At 42.4% G+C, this 23,392-nt stretch overlaps 3 protein-coding genes across 7 annotated transcripts; 2 read left to right on the forward strand and 1 right to left on the reverse strand.

The window, feature by feature from the left end:
- Positions 1-4,750: 4,750 nt before the first annotated feature.
- Positions 4,751-13,027, reverse strand: ythdf3 (YTH N6-methyladenosine RNA binding protein F3). 4 transcript variants are annotated; one of them, XM_071544096.1, is made up of 6 exons: positions 12,700-13,000; positions 12,230-12,254; positions 11,792-11,871; positions 10,590-11,444; positions 9,681-10,442; positions 4,751-5,779 (listed from the first exon to the last, which is right to left on the reverse strand). In XM_071544096.1, the coding sequence occupies exons 1-6, from the start codon at positions 12,721-12,723 to the stop codon at positions 5,756-5,758; spliced, it is 1,770 nt and encodes a 589-aa protein (XP_071400197.1). In that variant the 5' UTR covers positions 12,724-13,000; the 3' UTR covers positions 4,751-5,755. The 4 variants fall into 4 exon arrangements, with proteins under 4 accessions (XP_071400197.1, XP_071400201.1, XP_071400189.1 ...); XM_071544100.1 differs by having other exon boundaries at positions 11,792-11,877; XM_071544088.1 differs by having other exon boundaries at positions 9,681-11,444; positions 12,990-13,027.
- On the forward strand, positions 10,849-22,892 carry tagln3b (transgelin 3b). The gene is made up of 5 exons (XM_071544112.1): positions 10,849-10,867; positions 20,713-20,894; positions 21,245-21,419; positions 21,630-21,732; positions 21,865-22,892. The coding sequence occupies exons 1-5, from the start codon at positions 10,849-10,851 to the stop codon at positions 22,004-22,006; spliced, it is 621 nt and encodes a 206-aa protein (XP_071400213.1). The 3' UTR covers positions 22,007-22,892.
- abhd10b (abhydrolase domain containing 10, depalmitoylase b) lies at positions 13,615-19,132 on the forward strand. Of its 2 annotated transcripts, none has more exons than XM_071544237.1 (5): positions 13,615-13,733; positions 14,524-14,707; positions 16,566-16,677; positions 16,943-17,080; positions 17,263-19,132. In XM_071544237.1, exons 1-5 carry the CDS (start codon positions 13,640-13,642, stop codon positions 17,602-17,604), a joined length of 870 nt encoding a protein of 289 aa, XP_071400338.1. In that variant the 5' UTR covers positions 13,615-13,639; the 3' UTR covers positions 17,605-19,132. The 2 variants fall into 2 exon arrangements, with proteins under 2 accessions (XP_071400338.1, XP_071400346.1); XM_071544245.1 differs by having other exon boundaries at positions 13,640-13,733; positions 14,527-14,707.
- Positions 22,893-23,392: the final 500 nt, after the last annotated feature.

Raw genomic sequence — 23,392 nt, forward strand, 5'->3', positions numbered from 1 at the left:
GACGTGTTTTAAACGTCTAATCAACGTAAAATTGTTCAGTGGGATGTGAATAGATTGATGACCCTGGGTCTTGTTTTGTTCACTGTCACTTGAAACATTGCCTATATGCATTACAGTACATAAACATTTTGTTTTCCCACAAATACACAGGGTACACAGGGAGTGAGTACTTAAAAAATATCATCTGTTAGATTAGTGACTACCTTCTTAAAATTGTAAACAGCAACACATTTAGTTGGATTACTCCAACTCAGTGATGTTGCACCTACTTTTGGAATAGTTTTATTTTTTAGGCATTTTATGCTTTATTGATAGAGAGAGAGACAGGAAGGCATGGGAGAGAGGGGAGGACATGCAGCAAATGACCACAGGCCGGCTTCGAACCCGGGTTGCTGCGGGAAGGACTGAGCCTTATATGGTATGGGGGGTAAGGGGATATGAAGAGGACAATTGCTTCAAATTCCTCAATTAGAGTTTGAATAGTTATTGTCCTCATCCATATCCACAGCTAACCATTATGTCAAGTTGTCTAAAACAGTTATGCGTATAATCCCAATCAAAATTCTTTCCCCCCTTGTTTCCCCATGCTTTTAAGTAATCCAAGTAATTGCCTATTTTAATCATTTACGTATACGTGATTTGAGTACTGTTAGTATCTGTAACACATTAAACACAAACCCATTTTTGTAACCAGATTAGTGTAGTCCCGTTACATACACTCTGCTACTCTCCAACCCTGTAAATAGAACAGGCTGTACAGCAGAAAACAGCACAGTGAAATAAACAGTCATACAGTCATACCTCTAAGGATGCTGGACGATTACAGCGACACTAAACTGTTCTTAAGGGAAGCAAGGAAAGGAAATTAGGATGTTGCAAATGAGCTCAGTTCGACCTCTTCTTAATGTGAAAGTACAGATACTACACTGAGTGGCAGAGACTTGATGTTCGGCTGCACATGATGTATAAAAAGTGAGAATTAAATGTTTTTAGAAAGAGTTTTAGATCCTTGTTCTGTTCACTCGCCCCCCAGAGTTTTTGTAGTTTTCTGAGGATTTGGCACCACCCTCCTTTTTGAATTTGTTAGCAATGCTATTGTGGTAAGAGGTCAATGGGATATGAAGCCATTCCACTCAAAATCACCTGCAAACTCTGTAACATAACTGTTTGAAATAACTTGAATACGAGGACAGGCTTCTAAAAATCGTGAATCTCCTAATTCTACCAAACCAAACTGTTAAGTCCGACCTCTTCCCCACCACAGATGGCTCCTCCCTGTGGGCTTTTCAAACAACTGCAACTCTGCCACCAAAATGTTCTGCGTGACTGCTCTTTCAACTTTTATTCATTGCTATAAATATATAAACAATTACAAAATACATACATTAAATATGAATGCAAAGAAAACCATACAAAATAAAATGTAATTTCCTTGATAATGAAATTGCTCTATTCAACATTTGAATTTATAGAATTACAAAAAATGTGGAGAAAATATTACACTCTACTTGAATAAATGTGAATCTCTCATTCCTCTTTCATTGTATGCAGAACAATAAAAAAAAATCTCCAGCTTAGATCTACATCATATCATTATGTTGGGAAAATGCTCAGCCTCCACTTTCAGTTCATAGATAATGATATAACCATGGCAACTGAGACACCTTGGAAAAGGGCAGGAGGAAAACTTAGACATTACTGTCTGTCAAAGCCCCATTTCTACAAATGAAAATGAAACTCTATTGATTATATAACTGGCTTGTTGAGTAACACATTGAAACTTCAGCACAGCTTTGAATATAGGGCTGAGTTGAGGATCTGATTAAATGTATTGTCTTAGAAGCAGTCGCATTTCTGTGATAATACTTGGGGTCACTTACCCAGCAGCATCAAGCAACATGTATAGATGCTTCAGTACAATGTTCATTTCAAAAATTACTAAATAGAGAAGCATATTTTTGAATAATTTCAGGTTGCCTCTGAACCCCATCGATCAACCAAATGTCAGTTAACGTAGTCATCAATAGGACTAATGTCTGGAGCGGGCTTACTGAGTGACACACTATGGCCTAGAGTGTAAAAACCTTCAAAACCGGGGAGAAATGTCAGCCGTGAGACTTGACCTAACCTTCCCTGGAGCCATGTGTTGATGAGTCTTCAGTGTGACTGAATCTTCAAAGGCAATGCAGCTCACTAAGCAGAGGATGCTCCTTCTCTCTCATCTCCACTCAACATGGATTCCTCTCCGGAAGGACATTTTTAATGGTTGTGAAAAGATTGCTTGGCATCCCCTTGGAACAGCTTTGACCACTGTGGACGGGGCCAAACCAGCTGCTGTGACATTAAAGTTATGAAACCAACCAAATTAGGTTGTTCTCTGAATGTGTGATCAAGTCTCTATTCATATTTAGTACAAAATCAGGCACAAGTAACACAACAGCATGCAGAGCTGCAGAAATGAAATGAAAGAAGGGAGCGGACTTACAGTAGCTTCTCAGTATCTCGGTGCATGAAGCAGTGCATATATTTTTCATGTACTGTTCTAAATTGTTTTAAAGCACCAGCAGTGTATGCTATTTAAGAAACAATGGAAGGAGAGTGTGATTGTTATCGTGGGAGACCATTCATCAGTTCAATGAACAAGGTAAGAATCACCAACAAACCAGAGGTCTCTAATTAAAACACTGTTAGCATATTTGGCCCTTTGTACATTTCAACACTGTCACATACAACCAGTAATTGTGAGGGCATTGTGAATGGTATAAATAGAGTTCCCCTACTTAGTTTGTCTGTTGTGTGCACAGACAAATGGAGGCAGGAAGAGTGTGGTCTTTTCAATGGCCGCCTGTGAAAACCTGATGGGTGTACAAATTAACACACAGAGGAGAGAGAAGTTGCAATCCAAAGCCTCCACTGTTATAATTACAGCTCTTTATTCCTCCTTGACAAACATAAAGGGGGATTTCTCTCACTCTCGTTCACATCCTCCCTCTCTTCCCCCCTCTCACTGCAAAGCCTGGCGAGCTGGCATTAATTGCTCCAACAAAGATGTGGTAGCACAACAAGTGCTTCTCATCCTGGTATAATTGTGTCTGGAGGAGTTGGAGGGCATGAGAATAAAAGAGAGCTTTGCTGCTTACAGGAAAGGCATTGTAGTAAGTCTTGGGAGCTGAGGGCAACTGCGTGATATGATGGCGCACTCTGGTGGACACACACTGAAACATGTTAGCCGTTAGACCACGAAACAAATGTGTGCAGAGCTGATGAATAGTGAGACAAATTGACACTGGGCCAATGAGCCAAGGGCATAAAGATTGTGCCCTCTATGTTTAATATCATAACTCACATCATGTACATCCTCATCATACCTCCATGTAGAACTAACATCATTCATTGCACTTTAGAACCACTGGGTGTGTCTTGTTCTGTTGTACTGCAGAATTTGGGAATACTAAGTGATGTTAAGTCCAAGTGCACCTGAGCCATTTGCATCTAAATTGTTCACATTGGGGTATCTAGCACCTGAAGTGGCATCACTGTCCTCACATGTCCTGAATATAATGGCGTCAGGTGCATAGTGGTGGTGGATGGTGTGACGGCCATGTTGTCAAACCTGATGGGTCCCATCCCATCCTTCATGCAGCAATTCTGCATCCATGTCTGTTTCATTTGATTATCTCCCTATGAATTAAGTCACAATGGAAAACACAGTGCAATGAACCAGTAGAAAACATCGCCCCTCATGATGAATGCAAACCTACTGTGCATGACATTGCCATTTTATGATTTGTCAGCTTTAACTTATGACTAGGGTTAGACTGATATATCAGTTTGCTGATATATTGGGCAGTATATTTTATTATGAGATATTGGCCAGTCATGTCCTCCACCGCTGGAAAACACTGTAAACAAAATCTGTAAAACCCACAAATTAAAAGTTATTTTCTTTGCACATTTTATTAATTGATTTAATTGCCAAATTGTTTATTGTAATTACTAGATTAGATAGAGTTATAGAGTTTCCCCTAAGTTTCCCCTAGTTTCCCCTTGGAAAGGTGGGTCAACCTGCCCTAAGATGCTGCTAACCTACCTAAAACAATTTCATTATTATGGGTTTTTATTGGAGAGTTTTAGTGTCCAATGGTCTAAATGCTGTTTCAGAGGCTTTTCCACACTGACGGAAGCAAAATTCTGGGGGAACACTGATTATTTTGGAATGAAAAGGCTCATATTTAAAGTTATTTAACATTGGCACAAAATATTGGCTTCAGTTTAAAAATATCAGTGTAGGTCTTCAAAAAAAACATATAGTTGAACCCTATGACTAGGCCTGGTCATTAGCCTATGTAACTGAAAACATGTAATTTATGAACAGTATTTTCAATGAGTTTCTACTCAGTCTCTCTCACAACAAGAGGGTCCTTTAAAGACAGCAACAGGAAATGCCATGGTCTGTCATCACACTATATCACTTACAGATGTCTAGGAGATAGGGCCGCATTTCTTAAACCATCCAGGTGGATGAAGTCAGTGCCATGTCTGAATCTTTACCTCATCTTCTTTCCCTGAAGGTAGATAAAACCTTTCTCCCAAGTAGGTTTTGGAACATTCCTGCATGGTCCTGCATGAATATATTAATTACTGTGGTATTACACCCACAAGTAATGCATACATTTAAGGTAAAAGTCATTTTGGTTGGACATGAGACATTCAGAGCCAAATCAGTAAAAAGACAGAAGCACGGTTTGCGCTAAACATGAGTAATGTTTATTTAGCTAGTGAGTTACCTAGAGGAGAAAACTGTCACATCCTTGCAGTTGATGTTTTGCTTTTTTGGGGGAATCCCAATCAAGCCAAGCAGGAGGGGTGATACGGGGGTTCTCCCAAAAAGTGCTAGAGTTGTTGAGGACAGACAGCCTGATTGAGCCTGAGGTACGGTACAGTACGTCAACATCAGAGCAAAGACGGTCACCCACACGGCCCAAGGAGGCCACCACTAGTTCTACCAGAGCAGCAGGTTTCTCCTCAGACAAATGCACTTCAGAATGACAGAATCACAAGAGAGAAAAACAAAGATGTGCACTAGCCAGCGCTCGCCAGCTTGCTGCATAATTGTAATCTTTTGGTACACAGAAACGGATGCAGAAAGGAAGGGGACGGGTAGAGGGAGAATACATCCTGTGATTGGCATGATTGTGGCCGTTTTCCCAATTAATTCATCCCATCTGTCAATCAACCACAGCCTCTGTCTGAGGAGGATGAGACAGCTGAATACAGATTCAAGTAAACGATTTATTTATACATGTCATCTTTAAATCTCTTCAGGAGGCGATTAAGCTCACCAATATCCCAAACATTTGAGGCATTGAAAAAAAAAATTACAAATAAGCCTGGTGAAATCTTCTGACTACTCTGGTTAGTCAGTTAGTTGATCACAAATATAATTAAAGAAGAAGAAAGCAGAGTTAGAGAGTTAAGGGTATTGGTAGAGGCTGTTTAGAAGGACTGAAAGTGCTTTAAAGACAAAGAGTTTTCAAAGTGGGTTACGTTCTTTTTCTCGTGAGACAGGAACACGGGGTTTGATGCACCAGTCAACTGATACAGATGAGTCCATCTATCATCGTGTTCAAGTGTTCAGATACATTGTCATCTTCAGCGGAAAGATTGTGAGAGCCTTTCCTCCTTGTGGTTAGGCAAATTATTTAAGGTCCTACGTCATTAGTGTTGCAGTTCTAGCAGAGAGCTTGCTTGAAGGTTACTGTTTATTTCTGTTCCGCTCCTGGCAAGAGAGAAAAAAAAGAGAGATTATCAATGGATGGTATTAGAATGAGAGAAATATGAGGAAGAAACAAACATAAATAGCAGGGCTCAGAGCTGCTTTCCTGGTCTGATCTTACAGCCTCCATTCATGTGACACATGTAGTAAAGCTACTCATTGTACACTTGGTCACTTACTGGAGGGGGAAAATCCAAGTTGAAGATTTGTACCTTACTTAAGCTTTCTGCTCATAGTTCATTCTCTAATGTCAACAGATACAGTTGCACTCATGTCTGAGGTGACGGTGGGATTATACTCGCTTTGAGCTTTGAGTCCGGAAGGGTACCTGATCTACTAAAGCACCGCTGATTACACTACTGCGAGAGTGATGATCAAAACCCATTGAGGAAGGAAACTGATAATGTCTTTACTCTTTAGAAGAGCCGTCTGAGATGATTGCATTTGTTGTGATCTTCGTTCTTACAGCTTGGCCAATCTCGTTCACTCTGTACACTCGAAATTAAAAAGTGCACTTATAACGATACAGTGCAGAATTAACTGAATGTCTCTATTTTGAGTCTATTCATATATGTTCTTTGACGAGCAAAATATCTTTTTTAGGAATTTTATTAATCCATCATAATTCAAAATACATGCAAAAACACATTTAGCTGTCGCATACTGTCAGTCTTTGGAGCAAAAGCCCAGACTAAATTTCAGAGGGAAAAAATATTTCACTATCACTATGTAAACAAAGCTAGTAATCAGTTGACAGTGTCGGTCAACAGGAGAGTGACACTGCAGTTCCAGACTGGGGCTCCTGTGGCTTGTTTACACCATTATAGCTGAGAGCTTGTACTTTGTGTTACAGGTTCATGGGGGTTTTAACAATTTTATCCATCTGTTCTAGTAATTCTTAAAGCAGGATCTGGTGAACCCAGAGGTCGCTAAGGGAGTCTCAGGAGGTCTCCAAAGAATGATTAGTAGAATTTGCTGTCATTTAAATTTACAAGTAAGCACAATGAGAATAAATCAATTCTGGCTATTTGGGATCCTACAGCTATCTCTTCAGAAGTATCCCTGTCTTGCATTGTTCCATTTTGCAGGGACACATTATAAATAATGATTTTGTACAATATGACTCCTAGAACTGGTCGTACAGACATGGATTAGGACTAGCCATAGATTAAGAACATGCCTTTCTATGAGATTTCCTATGGAAGGTACTTCTAATGCGTATCTGGTAAACCTGCAGCTAACTTTCTGGTGGCAGAGACAGACATTTGAAGCCTGGACTGTAGAATCACCAATGTTTTAACATGGTATTGCAATAATAGTGGTACCATTTAAGATGCCACTAGGCCTCACTGACTTTGATGAACTGATAAAAACAACACAAACACTCCAGCAAGGATAATGATGATGGTGATTAGCTATTCACAGAAGAGATTGCCTCGTGAACCCTCATTTTCCATACAGGGCTCTTCAGGGGAAAAAACGTCTAAGCTGAGAACCACAAACTATAAGTCTCCTTTAAATTCCTTTTATTAATTTATTTTGTTTGGGTGGGCCTATACTCCTGTAGTGATTTTTATTAAGTGTTCAAAGAACCAGAGTTAGAGCTAGAGCGTATCCACTGTAAGAAAGAGAGACAGCTATGTTTACACTTGGGGCATGAAACTGCACTCACTACTTTCAGCACGTAGTAATAAGTCTCACTCAGCCTCAGATAAACATAAGACCCGTACAATGCATACTCAACAAAACACGAGTAATCACAACACACCTCAAATATCAAATATTCAAGGGTGTTTTCGGGATCACAAAAAAGCAAGAATGCTGTTCAGCAGTTGGGAGTAAAAAAAAAACACTGGAAAAAAAAATTGCATTCCAGAATATCATAAACTGCATGTGATCTGAACCTGTGTTGCCCAACAGACCAAAAACATGGAATTCAAAACAGCCTGGGGAAATAATAACCTTCATGGACTGACGTCACCGAGCAGACTTGATGGTTGACTTTTTGTTCCATTTTCCAGGTGGGACAGTGTTCTCTTTGAGGGTTTGGTGTCCATGTCAGTGGTCTGGGGAAGGCCCAGTGAGACCCAGGCCCCTAGTGTAACTCTATACCCAGCAGGGCTGCTCAGACTAGGGCTGGGGCTCAGGGTGGACAAAGCCCTCCACAAAATCTGAATCTACAGAGGACTTTTTTCACTCAGCACGGTTGAGGGTCAAATCACTTTCAATTCACTCGATTTAAAAAGGTAAATCGAGATTGCAGTTCACTTCATAATGATAAAAACTGTTATCAAGAATTCCTTCATAGATTGGGTGTAAGAACATTTTTTGGCAAAAGGATTTTCTTCAGGTTTTCATTTTTGAAGAAAATCCTCTGCCCGAATTGACCTCAGTCCTGCTTTTCAGGTAATGAAGCTCCTTCCCTACATCCATATCAACTCAATTGACTACTTCTTTACTGGGGTGATATAGCCGTAGCCATGGACTGACTGGCATTCACATTATATTTTTATACTCCGTCTTACATCCAGAAATAGGCTACCCTCTATGTATTCATCTCCAAATTAGGGATCAATGCTAATAAAACCCTGCAACAACATTTAGAGTCAAAGTTAGCTTTACAAACATATTGGGAAGGTGTTATAGTGCAGGCAGCTGGGCTGGTTTGACACCTCTCAAAGTGCGAGAAGGACAGGCAAAACAATGGAGAACAATTAACCTTGTCAGGCGAAGGAGGCTGAGGCCTCAGTTGGGCTGATCCTGTCATGTAGGAGGTCAGGGCTACAAAAGCAGCACAGCGCAACGCCTGCACAACGTGCGATGAAACAGGCTCTCTACTGACAGGTTGTTTTCAGAAGCCTGAAAACATTGACTTGAAATATTTATGAGAAAGTAACCCAGTGCATATTAACAAGGTCAGGAGTAAGGAGTCAATACAGCATCAATGGAGCACCACCAGTGGGAGAGGGGGCGAGAGAGAGGGAGCCGGTCGTGGGGGTTTTCTAAATGCAATTAGATTAGCATACCGGTATATCTAGGAATGAATGCAGCAGAGTGCTAGCTATGATAACATGTTATTCACTCCTTGGCTGGTATCATATCCCACAGTAGTAGAGCATTTTGTACTAATACATTTGTGGCACTGTTGCACCACTATAATTACCACTGCAACATATTTCAGTTTCCCCTCTGCAGGGACGGGCTTGCACCATGTTTGCTTTTCAGAACTACAAGCACAGAGAAACATAATCATGCATTTTAATCATGTATTTTTCTAGGAAATGTTTTGAAAAATCAACCCATTAGAACCTCTAAGACAAACTGTACCAATTGCAAGGCACACTGCAGCCAGTTTGCAGGCCGGGGGCTTATGTTGTTAAAGGCTAATAAAGCATGAGGAGCCTGTGGAGAGCGGAGAGGCCTGGCGTTCAAAGGGAGATCAGAGCCTACATCTGTCTTTGTCTGAGAGAAGGAATGCCAGGAATGTGGGCTATTTCAGGAAACCTCCGTGCATCTAACTCCACTTGGGAAAATCATCGCACTCTCAACAGCACAAGATGGCTGATGATCAGTGTTTCCTGAACTTGCTGATGAGCAATGGTGGCAACACAAATCTGCTGACAGGCCTCTGGGAAGTCCCATTTACGCCAGACTGTTCATTCAACCACAGGACGTTACAACCTCTGTCTAAGACTAAGAGCAGGTGGAACAACATCAGCTGATTACTGACATAGCTGGCTACAGTCTTCAACAGTGACTCAGTGAAAGTTAGCGTCACTTTGAGTCAAAGGGCAACTAAACTAAACTGCCATGCATACAAACAAGCTATTCACAGCTATTCACAGCTATTCACAAACAAGCTATTCCCTGGCTCCGAATTTGTTTGTGTGTGTGTTTTTCTCACCCTCCTCAGAGCCTCCTCTTCCTCCTGACGTTTCTCATAATGTGCAAAGTCATCAAAGATTGAGGTGGTATGCTTGTAAGTGGCGATAATTTTAAGCACTTGTTTGGCCTTCTCCAGAGGCACTTCCTGAGTGTCCCTGGAGTTGGTCACCGGCTTGTTGTCATTGTTCTCCAGCCGGATGTGTCGCAGCTGGTTGTTGGGCACGTCTTTGACGAAAACCCACTTCACCTCGAACTTGCCCTTCCACTTGTCCTGAGACCAGACGCCTGCATAGGCATTGTAGTCCACCGGCGAGCGCATCTCGGCCACGCCGCAGAAGTGGCCGCTGCCGTTGACGCTGAACAACAGGTACAGCGGCCCCTTGCTGCCCAGAGAGCGGTAGGCCCCATCCAGGCGCTTGTTGCCATGTTCTGTGCTGCACCAGATGGAGTACTTGATGGAGCGGTGGATGTCATCTTCTGAATAGCTCTTGATAATGAAAACACGTCCGTTTTTCAAGCTCCAGTCAAAGTCTTTGGGGTTGTAGTTGTTGAGGGCACGGAGTTTCTCCAGCACAGGATGCACCTCTCCAGAGCAAGGGGAGGCACTCAGCGGGACTCCCCCACCCAGGCCAAAGCCCTCCATCCCGCCACCCTGGTTAAAAGCAGCACCCCGGTTCCTGGGGGCCACCCAACGGTTGGGGGGTGGCCCAGGCTGCTGGGGGTGCTGCTGATGAAGGGGCTGGGGGGGGCCGGGTTGAGAGGAGAGGTGGGGGTGAGGAGGGCCAGGGGGCAGAGGCTGGGGGTGTTGGGGGGACTGGAGAGACTGGAGCTGGAAGGGTTGGTGTTGGTGTTGATGTTGGTGTTGGTGTTGGTGTTGGTGTTGGTGTTGGTGGTGTTGGTGTTGGTGTTGGTGTTGGTGTTGGTGGTGTTGCGGCTGGTGTTGAGGCTGCGGGGGCAGAGGGTTCTGCAACAGAGGCTGGGGCTGCGCAAGGAGAGGCTGCTGCACCATAGGCTGGGGGGGCATCATAGCCTGAGCTAATTGGGGCTTGTTGAGAGAGCCCTTATCGTCCCAAGTGCCAATGTTCATATTGTGCTTTATGGGGGGAGGAGGGATGGTGATGCCTCCCCCCATTCCCATGTTGGCTTTGGGTTTGACCTTGGGCTGGGGCTTGGCCGGCTTCCTCGCGATGGCTGCCCAGGAGGCAGGTTTAGGTGCAGATGAGCTGACAGACGGAGGCAGGTTATTGGCTGCCATACTGCTCATACCTGCTGCGCCTCCTAGAGGGGAGCCCACAGTTTTGGTGACAGCTGCCACCATGTCCGTACCCAGTTTTAACCCTGTCATGCCCTGCTCAATGCTGTTCAGCACCGGGACCTTACTGAGCTGGGTGTCGCTTCCAAAGCCGGCCTGTCCGTCCGTGATGGCCCGCCCCAGCGAGCTGGGAGCATACCCATAGCTGTTACTGTAGACTGAGCTCTGTGTGGACTGGCCCTGAGAGACACTGGTGCCCCAGGTGGAAAAGTCTGCATTGCCAGGGAAGAAGTTGAAGCCATGCTGACTGAGGAAGGGCGGGGTGTTCCCCAGGGCACCTGGCTGGCTGAACACACCGTCGGGGATGAAGTGAGGCTCGCCATTGCTCATCTGTCCATAAGTAGTCAAGTAGGGCATAGGAGGGTCTCCTGCTGTGGACCAAGCAGCCTCTCCCAGAGAGTATGGGAAACCGATGGATGGAGCATAGTAGCTGGGCATGTAGGGATCAGACATTGGTGGGTAGCTGTTACTCTGTATGGGGCAGAGAGGCTGCCAGTTAATGGACTATAATGAGTGACAGAGGGTGGTGCAAATAACATAAACAATATCAACTAAGTAAAAATGATTACATTATATTATAGGATAGGTTTATATTGAGCCCAATATAAGAACACCTGTCACCTTTAGGAACAAACTCAGACAAACTGGGATGACATTCAGTGGGAATAGTTCCATGTTTGTCAGCCACTCACAAGGAGAACATAACAGGAATTTGATACCTATAGAAAGCATTAGGCTATAAGCTAAACATTGGCCACACGGTAACAAGTTATCACTCTGTACAGACCGTGTATATATGGTATGTTGTGGGACATTACCTGATTTGTCTGGCCGCTTAGGTAAGGCTCAAAATCATCATCGTTCACACCATCCTTTTGATGCATTGATCCGTTTTGCACTGAGAGTGGAAAGAGAGGATGTTAAATCATCATATCTAACTGATTCCCAAAATATTACAGACTCAAGATGTCAACCGATTTAAATCCTGGCACAGACACAGATGTATCCTCTCAGACATGAATGGCAGTGACAAGATCTCAGAGTGAGGAGGCATAACCAAAACAAGTGCAATAGGGCCAGTCTACAATGCTGACATCAAATAGCAACACAAGCTGTCAAAGCACTATCACAGAGTACCTTAATTGTATGACTGTTAGGTAATTAGAAATCTAAATATACTACAGCACTGAGCTCGTTTTTCAAAATGAATATCTAATCCACCATTTCCAATTTAAACTCTTAAAAAAACACATTACCTTTATTTCCTTGTCCTTTGGGTCTCTGAAATAATAGACAGCACAGGGAAAGAGATCAGATTGTTGTCAGATTGCGTCAAGAAACAATAAATACACACATACAAGATAGCCTGTACTACATGGATACAGCACATAACACACGGCTATAGTAACCTAAAGCCAAGCCATCTGTCCGGATGTAACATTTACAGGTTGCTTTGCATTATTGACCGGGTGTCAAACGCTCTGACATCCAGTAAACGTGCCGCATTGGCAACCGGCTACAGCTGGAGTTGGTTGGCATTTTGGTCGGCCTACATTACGGCTAATAGCTATCACATATCAAAGACTTTTTTTTGCCTGTTTGATCTGGCAAGCCTGCCCGCGCTAGGTTATGATGGCATGGTTATAGCGACCGATCAAACTGTTGGCAAAGTTTCATTCGCCACACGATTGATTTGTAGCAGCAATCAGTTTCCAAAAAGACGAACCTGGTCGACTGTGGTCGCAGACATCCTCCAGGAACCGAAACTGATTGCTGTTTGTGACTGTCCACGGCTTCCCCTGCCTCTGCACTCCGGTGCTTTCCTAGCTCGGGCTATCCAACCAGTCTGTTAATAGGCGATGTTTTCCCCCGGTAGTCACACCGTACGACGATGTAGCTGTGGCGGTTACGAACGGCGATTTTGTATCTACGAAAAGACGTTAAGCGAGTCCGATCCGGTAACAGTCTTATCAGTCACTCCGAAACTGACTAGTGTCTTACTGGAATATCTCTTACCATATTCCACAATGGCGGATAGGCTTTTACTCCCGCTTCCGTTCCGTTCTGCTGCTCCATGACCTTCCGCCTGTGACGCTCTGAGTCATGTTACAAACTGACACTGCACATGACAGTCACAGCAAAACACACAGCAACTTCTCTACGTTCACAGCATTTTATACACACTGCATTTTTACTGTTTTGTTACTAGTGGACTTGACATCAATAGCCATTTCTTTAAGGTGTTCACTTACTACCTGCCCGACCCACAATCGACAGATTTGACAAATAGTATGCTGTAACGTTACATCATTCAGTGTTGTCTTTCGCCATACAGATTATGTAAAAATACGTATTCATTTCTTATACACCACAACACACACACAACACTGCTTACACCAACAGGCTTTTAGGCTATTATAGTTGAAACAATAATAATGAAATGATATTCAGGCAGTGTAGCAAGATAGAGCACATTTAGACTTTAACAGTAAAAATCTAAACATTTACAACAAACTAGAGCAAATATTTTCCAAGCCCATAGTGATTTTTTGAGTAGCAAGTAAGTAACTGTATGCCTTGGCCAAGCAGTGTTCACTGGTTCACTCACTGAATCAGAATGAATGCTGCTGTTCTCGCGATACTTCCTCAGTGGGTCGCGGAGCAGTATGGCAGCCGTTGCGCTGAGGTCCTGCCGCAGAGGACTTTCACATATTTTAAGCAATGGAGGGGTCTCTGCTTTGTCTTCAACGCGTTTGGAAGGTTAGTTTAAGCCTCCAGTGCAAGTAGTATCAACTTCATTGCACTGAATATGTAAATAAGGTCCTTAAACAAGCTGGAGGGGGTGTGGCACACACAGGCCCCGTCGTCTGAAAAATTTAGAGCATGTAAACGGCGCGACACCTGTGCTTGTGACTGATTTTGTTTGCTCTGGCTGTAATTCGCACATTATATGGGCACTCTAACGTTATTTTGCTTCGTTCAGTTGTGTAAACTTCAGTTAATCCGACCTTAAGCCGAAATGGCAAACAGCTTATTCAGTATGTCGGCGCAGTATAAACATGCGCAGGATGTTTCCCAGTAGCCATGTTGTTAGTCTGTGTCACTGTTGCAAAGTTACATTAAGAGCAGCCTATATGTTATAATTAATTGCATTACAGTGAAATGTTGTACTCAACAAAGTTACTATACATTTTTTTTGTTATGTGTTATCTTTCCATTCAATTTAGTGTACACTAACAATGTGAGAGCATACCATATTAACAATGTGTGAGCTTGCTATCTGACTTTGTTTACAATCAAAATTGTATCCATATGTTCCTGATCTTTGAATGTTACTTTATGCTTGTGTGGTGTTGTTGTTTTTTTAAACAAAGAACGGTTTGTAGTGAAATATTTAGTAAGATAGAAAGTACACAACAGTTTTGCCAGCTGGGATGTCAAATCTTTGTTGCACAACATCTCAAAACTGCACTTCACCCAGATACAATTTTACAGTTCCAAGGTCACAAATTGTCTCAATGTTACTTTGTGTTGTGTCTCCTTACTCCAGGAGTAAGACACAAGTCCACAGTTCAGTATGCTACACGGCCGGACCTCCCAAAGCTGGCCTACAGGCGATTGAAGGGGAAGAGCCCAGGTGTGGTCTTCCTGCCCGGCTATGGCTCCAACATGAATGGACAGAAGGCTGAGGCACTGGAGGAGTTCTGCAAGTCACTAGGCCACTCATACCTGAGGTACGCTATTCAAATAGACCACTCATAGAGGTACAAATAAACAAGTAAAACTGTACATTACTCATACCTGGGGTTGCTCAGGTTTACAGTCTTGATTTTGTGAATCTTAATACAATGTGTACTTTTGCAGACAGCATAAAAGTCAGATTTAGTAGCATTCTGCTATAAGGACACACCTGAGAAGGTGACCAAGTGAAACTGTCATTACTGTTAATATAGATAATAGTATAAATAGTGTCTGTTTGTATGCAATATACTGTTTAATTTTTTTCCATAGCACAGTACCTATACTCCCAGATAGACTAGGTTACATGCAAAACGGGTTGTCATGGGATTGGCTGTGGAGAGTAGATATCCCTTGCACAGGGCGTCTGGTGCCATCTGTCATTTGAGTCTAATTGGTTTATAAAACATAGTGATGTGAATTCCGCCTTGAGCGGCTCTTTGTTCAGTCATTTACGTTTTTGTCAAAATCAGCTTGGTCTGCATATTTTGACTGATGATCAGCATTAGTGTACAATCCATCACTGAAATTTGCAGTGTAATCTAAACATACTCTTTTCTAACTAGGCCTACCAATATAACAATTTTGTATTATGTTTATTAAAAACCTTTTAAACTTTTTGTATTGAAAGAAGGGCATTTTTTAATGCACAGTTATCATTTAAGTCAACCACTGGACCCTTCAATCGATTACAATCGAACACAATATACATAAAAACATATAATATATTGAAATATTGCCTGGTCAAACCTTTTCTAATATATGGCAAGAATGAGAATCCTAGTTGTATACCAAATTAATTGGCCTAGATAATATGGCTATTTAATAATTCCACAACATCATACAGTTATATTGCAATTTAATTTGTATGATAGGCTAAATGAAAAGAGGATTTTTGCTACAAACCTCTTTTGTTCAGTGCGTGTCACAGTCTTGCATATCATGACAAAAATGTGCTCACTGATTTAATTATAATTTTTGTATCATAGGCTACAGTTGTCGGATGAGAACACATCACAAAACACTAACAATACTTAAATACAATTTGTCTTGGGTTTATAGGCATATAACAAGCCTCTGATCTACTCCTAACTGAGGACTTATGATGTAGGCCTACCAGAGATCTCTTTGGTTGTTTTTATCAACAAATTGTCTCATCAGCTCAATATCACCATACTGAGTTGTTCACTCATTTTTACATCAGCAAATGAGTCTTGGGAATGCTATTTTTCCTATCAAACAATAATATTTCAGTCATTTTAAAATATTATGCTCATACATAATCATTTGTTCACATCTGCCAAATATGACTTACAAAATTCACAAAAGTAATTAAATACACTGCTAAAATACTAGCCATTTCTGATTACAGCAGAACCTCAGACCTCTGACCTAGCAAGCCAAATTAATTGTATTATGAGTAAAATGTGTCAAAAGTAAAAAAAAAAATTAAGAATAGGTTTTATGTAATTGTTGGGATTTCCTTGTTGATATCTGTAGCTAAAAACATTTATCCTCCAAAAGAGTGGGCCCAGTGTGCATGTGCTTTTGTTATTTTTGATTTTTTTGGGGTTAGGGTTGGATTTTCAATACATATCAGTGTTCCAAATGTCATTCTGCTGTAACGCCTCCATTCCCGAGGGGTTTGGACGTACAATACATGGCTCTGTTGTACTCAGTACTCAAAAGCCTAACCTCATGTTCAGCGGAGTACACACATAAGTGGGGCACTATACTCATCACATCTAAAAGGATAAATCAAAATTAACTTTGTCCTTGGCCTTGCACAGCTTGTTTTGCACAGCATTGTTTTACCCTCTGATACCATGGGCTGTTCTATTTATATTTTCCCAGGTTTGACTACACAGGCCACGGGGCCTCGGAGGGGGTGCTGGCAGAAGGAACCGTTGGTACCTGGAAGAAAGATGTCCTTTTTGTGTTGGACGAGTTAGCAGAGGGGCCACAGGTACATATTTCTTACAGTAATACCCCAATGCAAGTTAATGATGATCAGTAATCTGTGCAGTAGTGAAAACTTGCACCATTGTCTCCAGAAGATGGCACTGTGGTTGTATGAATAGTTTTCCACTGCTGTGATTACATGATTCTTATGTAGAGGGCATGTCTCTTATATAATATTGTCTACATGTCTTAAGTAATTAGTCAGTCAGCCAAGACATTTCACTTAACCTGCTTTACCATGTGTTTGTGATGTTATTATGTATTTTTAGATCTTGGTGGGTTCCAGTATAGGAGGTTGGCTCATGCTGTTGGCAGCCATTGCACGACCAGAGAAGACTGCCGCGCTGGTGGGCATCTCCACTGCGGCTGACCACCTCGTCACATCCTTCAATTCTCTTCCTCTGGAGGTGTGAACATCTAATATTAGTATAGATCAGAGCTATTATTATACAAGTTATCTTATATGTGATTGAATGAATGATTAATGTGACAAACCTATATGATTTGTTTTAAAAAGATGACAATAATGGTGTCTATACAGTATATGTATATTACAGACTAATCTTCTGAGTCTAATTTCTCCACCCAGACACGTAAGGAGTTGGAGGAGAAGGGGGAGTGGACGGTGCCCACCAAACACTCAGAAGAGGGCGTGTACAGGTTTAGCATGGACTTCCTGCGCGAGGCAGAGAATCACTGTGTGCTCCAGAGCCCCATCCCCATCACCTGCCCCGTACGGCTCATTCACGGGCTGAAGGACGAGGACGTCCCCTGGCACATCTCCATGCAGGTTGCCGAGCGCGTCCTCAGCTCCGATGTGGACGTCATCCTTCGCCGACACGGCCAGCACCGCATGGCCGAGAAAGACGACATCAAGCTCATGGTCTACACCATCGACGACCTTATAGACAAGTTGACCACCATGGTCTGAGTGAGGGGTGGGGGGTGAGCTTGGGTGGTTGGTGGGGCAGAAAGAGTACGGGTGCTGGGAAGGCAACCCTCAAGGAAATCACCAAACAATGGCAATGCTGTCTCTCTGCCAAATATGATCTCTTATCCTGCTCCATTCTCCTCCCCTTATTCCATCTATCCCCAGCCATTTTTTTTTAAAACATGCCGTTACAGACAGTGCAAACTATAATGAAAGGGAGCTCTCCTGCAAGCTGGTCCCTTTATATCTTCAGGTTGTGTTTGTATGCGTTCCAGGTTATTATGTCAAGTGTTATTTTGGTCAACCTTTACTAGGTCTGCCACTGCTGCTGTTTCTGCCGCTGTTCTGACTGTTTGACTATTTTTCCCTGTCCTTTTAATTAGACCCATAGTTTTCCTGTGCCTTTTTTAATCACTTTTCACCTGTTTTGGCCAATAAAACCTCTGCACACCAGAGTGCGGGTCTCTGTGTGCTTGAGATGATAGCACCCACAATTAGCATTGCACACAAACGCAGCATAACCAGTTGACAACCAAACACTACATTTGTTAATTAAGACAGAGTGCGGTTGATGTTGAAATGCATACATACTGCATAATCAGTTCATATTAAACACTATTTAAATTAGTGGTACAGGAAATCAGATAAAATATGAACACAGCAAAAAACAACACTGACGAACAAGAACGCAATTTGTCAAATAGCAAGATCACCATCAAGGTCTGTGTACTATAGCTGTGTCTGATTGATTTTTGTTAGCAGAACATTCTGTTGCACCACTCCTATACGTGTAGGCCTTTAGCTATAGAGGCCGGCCGTGCTGGAGCCACTGGGCTGTTGATTAACATGTAATTGGCCACTAGCCGGACTCTGCTCAATGGGGTGAAACCAACCAGTAACTCTCAGGCCTGCTAACTGCAGCTGTGGCCTTTCACTCATGATTAAGGTTTCTGTTTTGAGGTGACCGTATCAAAACAGAAACCAAAGAACATCATTCATAGGAGCAAACATCTGCATGGCCTGTGTGATGCATGCAGAAGAGATGGTGCAAATCCAAAGGGATGAGAAAAGGGGGTATTGGCTTTAATATTGTGATATTTTACTTTGACTATCCTTTGTTCAGAATTAAAAATAGTTTTATTCAAAGCAGATTTGTAAAGGAACATATTTTTGCACCACCAGCAAATGTTTTGTAAGAATCCCACATTTTAGTTGTCTTGTTGTCTCGCTGCCTAATTTGTAGGCTAGGGTACATACTGTCCATTTTGAAATGCAGCACTCTGCAGACGGCCTTTCTCTGGAACATTCATCCACCTCAAATAACTCTAACTCAATAAAGGAAGAGCAATAGCTCTCATTATTGAAACTAAGAGAGGCAAGCTGCAAGAGACAATAAGCCTTTGTGTCTGCCTTGTAAACTAGATTGAAATCTAGGCATGACTCAAAGTGATATGGCAGCAGGGAGGCCTAGTGGTTAAAGACACCATCCTTCCATCGGACTGCATGGGCAAACATCCATACTGCTGAAGTGTCCTTGAGCAAGTCACTGAATCCCTACCAGCTCCAGGGGCCGGTGATGTAGAAGAGGAACAAGTAGCATACACCTTAAAAGTGTGTATGTCCTATGTTTGGCTTCAAGTCTCGGAAAAAAAAATTAAAAATAAGACTTAAAATACATTTCTACCATCGTGTGCCTTGGCATGCAGCGCAGTCTGAGGGCATATACTGACGGTCAGTTCGTATTCCTGAATCTGAGCAGCGTTACAGTAGCTACTCGCCACTGTCCGAGAGCGGTGTTATGTCGCATTGTGCGTTAGGAGTCTCTAGGGACCCCTCCCGGAGGCGCTGGCATATAAAACGAGTGGTTCGCCACTCCCGGACAATGTGAGTCCCAGCCTGGCCCGACGCGCTTCATGGATGCTTCAGCAGTTCAGCATCCTCTGCCCTGCCCAGCTCAGCGGAATTAACACTCCAGCACGGGACAAGCCACGTCTGCTTTCTGTTTGGTAAGTGCACGCAGCCTTAACTGAATGAAATTGCTACAATTGCATGCCAGGTTATACATGTCTTTATTTTACCGATCCATTGTCCTAGTTTGTATGGTTTGTGCAATTGCCCGAGGGTTTGTAATTTTTTTGTATGATTTTTCAAGTATAATGCATCATCAATTTAGTGTCGCAACGTTAGATGGCGGGTTTTCTTCATTTATAACTTGAAATTATTGAATGGATGTAGGCTCGTGGAGAGAAAATCAACATTTATTTACTTTATTTACCTACCATTTATCCGAGGAATACAGTTTATCCACCTTTTTAGGGTGACGTAGGCTAAATGTTGACAACGTGAATTCACAGTAGCCTAGGCTACATCATTATACCGAACTGATGTAAGTTATATGAAGATAGTGTCTTTTAAGGGAAAAACCAAACTATTTTTCTGAAAATAATTTTGACTTTACTTATATTGGTGGTTACGTCATGATGAGGAGGTCGTAGTTAAACCACCATTTTATTTATCCATGCATCACTGTAATCAACGTGCAGGAAACGGGCTTGGTTACCATAGTAATAGGAGGGCTTGTCCTTGTTCGGGACAGCTGCCAAGGACCACACCCTTCCCTGCTACAGTCTCCAGGGATGCGCCTGGTGGGACTACTGAGCTGTAAGGGACACAGGTGCTACTGGGGGAGGAAAGATTTGGAGGAAAACCAGGCTCAGTGTCTTCAAGCAGTGAAATAGTTTGGGATTATTATAGTAGAAGGAGGAACATGAAATTACATGAAAAAAAAAAAGGAAATTGATTAGGATACTGTATAAAGATCACAGCAGAACTACAAACCCCAAAAGGAATATCACAATACCAAATACGACAATATATCACAATACCAATTGTGTACAATTGTTTTGTATTGTACAACAATAATGTACAATACGGTCACTATAAACTCACTATTGAGTACCACAGATACCCTGTAAGTCCACAATAGGTATATTATAGTGAATTCTTATGCTACAGAGTAATGTAAACTTTGCTTTTTCAGCTTCAGGTTTGCTACCTTTGTTTTCCTCCAGCGCTACGACAGACTGGTGTAGACTGTTGGGAGAGCAGCCATGGCGAACAGGGGACCCACTTACGGACTGAGCCGGGAGGTGCAGGAGAAGATCGAGCAGAAGTATGACCCGGACCTGGAGCTCCGGCTGGTGGACTGGATACTAGCCCAGTGTGGAGGAAACCTGGAGAGGCCTCAGCCAGGCCGACAAAACTTCCAGAACTGGCTGATGGATGGAACAGTGAGTGCCTAAGTACCTGTACTTAAAATAGAAATAACCATTGAATTATTTAGGCTACAACATAATATATTTACAAGCTCTGTCAAATATAAAGGTCCCTAAAGTAAAAAAAACAAAATGCTGAAATACACAACCAAATAATGTTCTGTGTCATCTCTGAGAGCTTAACTAAATAATGTTGGTCTAAAGGTACATTAATACGTTTGTTTCCCCGTAAAATTTTATCATATGTGGTTATTGGAATTAATAAGCCAGCTGAAAGTGGGGTCTAGCTGTACATAAAGTAGCAAAGCGGAACTGATTTGCCTGTTTAGTATGGTCAAGCCAGTTTGTGCTCTCCTTTCTCCCAGATCCTCTGTAGGCTTATCAACAGTCTTTATCCAAGGGGGAAGGAACCAGTCAAGAAGATTCCAGAGACTCAGATGGCCTTCAAACAGATGGAGAAGATCTCTCAGTTCCTGCAAGCAGCAGAAGCCTACGGAGTCATAACCACTGACATCTTCCAAACCGTGGATCTCTGGGAAGGTGAAGGGCTCTCACAAATCAGCACAACTGTTTACACACATCACTTGTCTCTCTCATACGAAAAGTCTTACAGCTTTGCTTCCGATTACCGTGTTTTATATCCCATCTAAGGCTGGTATACGTCAGTTTTTACATCCATATGCAACTACATGGCAAAACAAGATAATACTCAACGGAGAAATGCTTGCTTGTGTGTTGTTCTGGCTGCAGGAAAGGACATGGCAGCAGTGCAAAGGACCCTGATGGCTCTAGGGAGTGTGGCCCTCACTAAGGATGATGGCCATTACAGAGGAGACCGTGACTGGTTCCACAGGTAAAGAGAAAGCTAATTGTAAACTGCAGAAGAGCTTTAGATCTTTGCAGTTGTATGTTCATGGTTGGTAAGTTCCGTAATACTTCATGTTCCTCCATCTCACCCCATGCCTGTCTTGTTTTGTGTGTGTAGGAAAGCCCAGGGGTATCGGCGAGAGTTCACTGACGAACAGCTGCGCCAAGGCCAGAGTTTGATCGGCCTGCAGATGGGCAGCAACCGCGGGGCGTCCCAGTCTGGTATGACGGGCTACGGTATGCATCGGCAGATCATGTAGATGACTCAGACACTAGCTAACCTACTCCTAGACCTTACTTTCTAAGGATCCCACTAACCTTGTATCCCTAAAACCTTCAAATCCTTTGTACCTCTTGCTGTGTTAACCTCACAGTTTCCCTGTGATTGCTGCTTTTCCCCAACAGAGCATCTTTAAAATTGATGTTAAATGCCATAGAACTGATTCCTTATGCTTGTCCCCTTTTCCCTTTGGCCATATACTGTCCTCACTCTGGATTTGTTCTCTCCCTTCCCTTCCATGTGCAAATGATTGCGTATTGTCGAACTATGAGGTCATTCAACATCAATTTAGTCTTACAGAGAACTGAAGATTGATCTCTGCAAAACAAGCCAATCGTATTGTACACATTTTTTAAGAACTACTGCAGAAATACTGTAAGCCAGTGTTATAGCATGTTGTATGCTATTTTTTTGGTATTCGTGTGTACATTTATTTATGTATGTCATTGTTTATTGCTTTAGGATGGTCTGTTATTGTGTAATTGTTTTGCCTTAAACTTAATAGAACTCAATGAGTAACGATGTCTCTGCTATCTTGTCTGAAGACTTGTTGCAGTATCCTCTGTAACCAAATCAACCTCACGTTGTGCCTGGTTATGGGACTACAGAGACTGTGTCCTGATATATTGGCCTCAAATTATAAATGAGTTTGGTTAATTCTGAACCATGGCTTTGTAATTTATTTGTTAGATTACGTCTTTGTTCACAATGTGTGCATTTTGTGCACAGGCAAGTACATGAGTGTGTAATGGCCATCATGTATGACAGTGAAGTTACCACTATTAGTTCCAGGTACAGATATTGCTTGGATGTGCACATTTATGTATTGTCATGTTTATATTTTGAAATATACAGTATTTATATCTGGAGGCTTGTGTGTGGAAAACTTGCAGAAATAAAGTATGTAAACATGTATTTGTGTATCAGTCTGTGTAATTCAAAAGCTGGGGTACCTTGGTGGCTTAGAGGGAGGGGGTATATGCCAGAGTTGTGGGTTTGGGTCTTGTTCATGATTTTGGATGTTTTCGATCCTCTTTTCTTGCTCCCGTCCCTGCTGTCTCTCCCCACTGTAGACTATCTGATAAAGGGGCAGCAGGGCGGCATAGTGAGTTGGGAGACCGTCCCTCAACCACAGAGCCCTGTGATGGCAAGCCTTCGCCTTGCTGAAGTGTCCTTGAGCAAGACATTGAATCCCTACCAGCTCCAGGAGTGCTGTTCTCTAGCTGATCCTGCATTCTGACCCCCTCTGAGGAGGGTCAAGCAAAAAGAGAATTTGCAATTAAGTATCACAAAAACAGAACTGCCATGAAGTTAACCTCAAAAAGCTTATAATAGATATTGTACTTTGCTTTAGGAATTGTTATTC

The sequence above is a fragment of the Centroberyx affinis genome, unplaced genomic scaffold (genome assembly GCF_046629955.1).
Source record: "Centroberyx affinis isolate AG114_WGS23_722 - 3 ecotype Tasmania unplaced genomic scaffold, CSIRO-AGI_Caff_v1 ptg000243l_1, whole genome shotgun sequence".
In the NCBI taxonomy this organism is placed as follows: Eukaryota; Metazoa; Chordata; class Actinopteri; order Beryciformes; family Berycidae; genus Centroberyx; species Centroberyx affinis.

What these genes read in the sequence shown, in the direction of transcription:
- tagln3b (XM_071544112.1), top strand. An exon ending in ACTGGCTGATGGATGGAACA is followed by an intron (nt 20,895 to 21,244) that starts GTGAGTGCCTAA and finishes CCTTTCTCCCAG; the next exon opens with ATCCTCTGTAGGCTTATCAA. An exon ending in GACCGTGACTGGTTCCACAG is followed by an intron (nt 21,733 to 21,864) that starts GTAAAGAGAAAG and finishes TTGTGTGTGTAG; the next exon opens with GAAAGCCCAGGGGTATCGGC.
- ythdf3 (XM_071544080.1), bottom strand. Translation starts at nt 12,723, where the DNA reads ATGTCTGCGACCACAGTCGACCAG. An exon ending in CTGCGACCACAGTCGACCAG is followed by an intron (nt 12,255 to 12,699) that starts GTTCGTCTTTTT and finishes CTATTATTTCAG; the next exon opens with AGACCCAAAGGACAAGGAAA. An exon ending in AAGAGGAGGCTCTGAGGAGG is followed by an intron (nt 5,780 to 9,680) that starts GTGAGAAAAACA and finishes CTCTCTTGCCAG; the next exon opens with GAGCGGAACAGAAATAAACA.
- abhd10b (XM_071544237.1), top strand. Translation starts at nt 13,640, where the DNA reads ATGGCAGCCGTTGCGCTGAGGTCCTGCCGCAGAGGACTTTCACATATT. An exon ending in CTAGGCCACTCATACCTGAG is followed by an intron (nt 14,708 to 16,565) that starts GTACGCTATTCA and finishes ATATTTTCCCAG; the next exon opens with GTTTGACTACACAGGCCACG. An exon ending in TCAATTCTCTTCCTCTGGAG is followed by an intron (nt 17,081 to 17,262) that starts GTGTGAACATCT and finishes TTCTCCACCCAG; the next exon opens with ACACGTAAGGAGTTGGAGGA.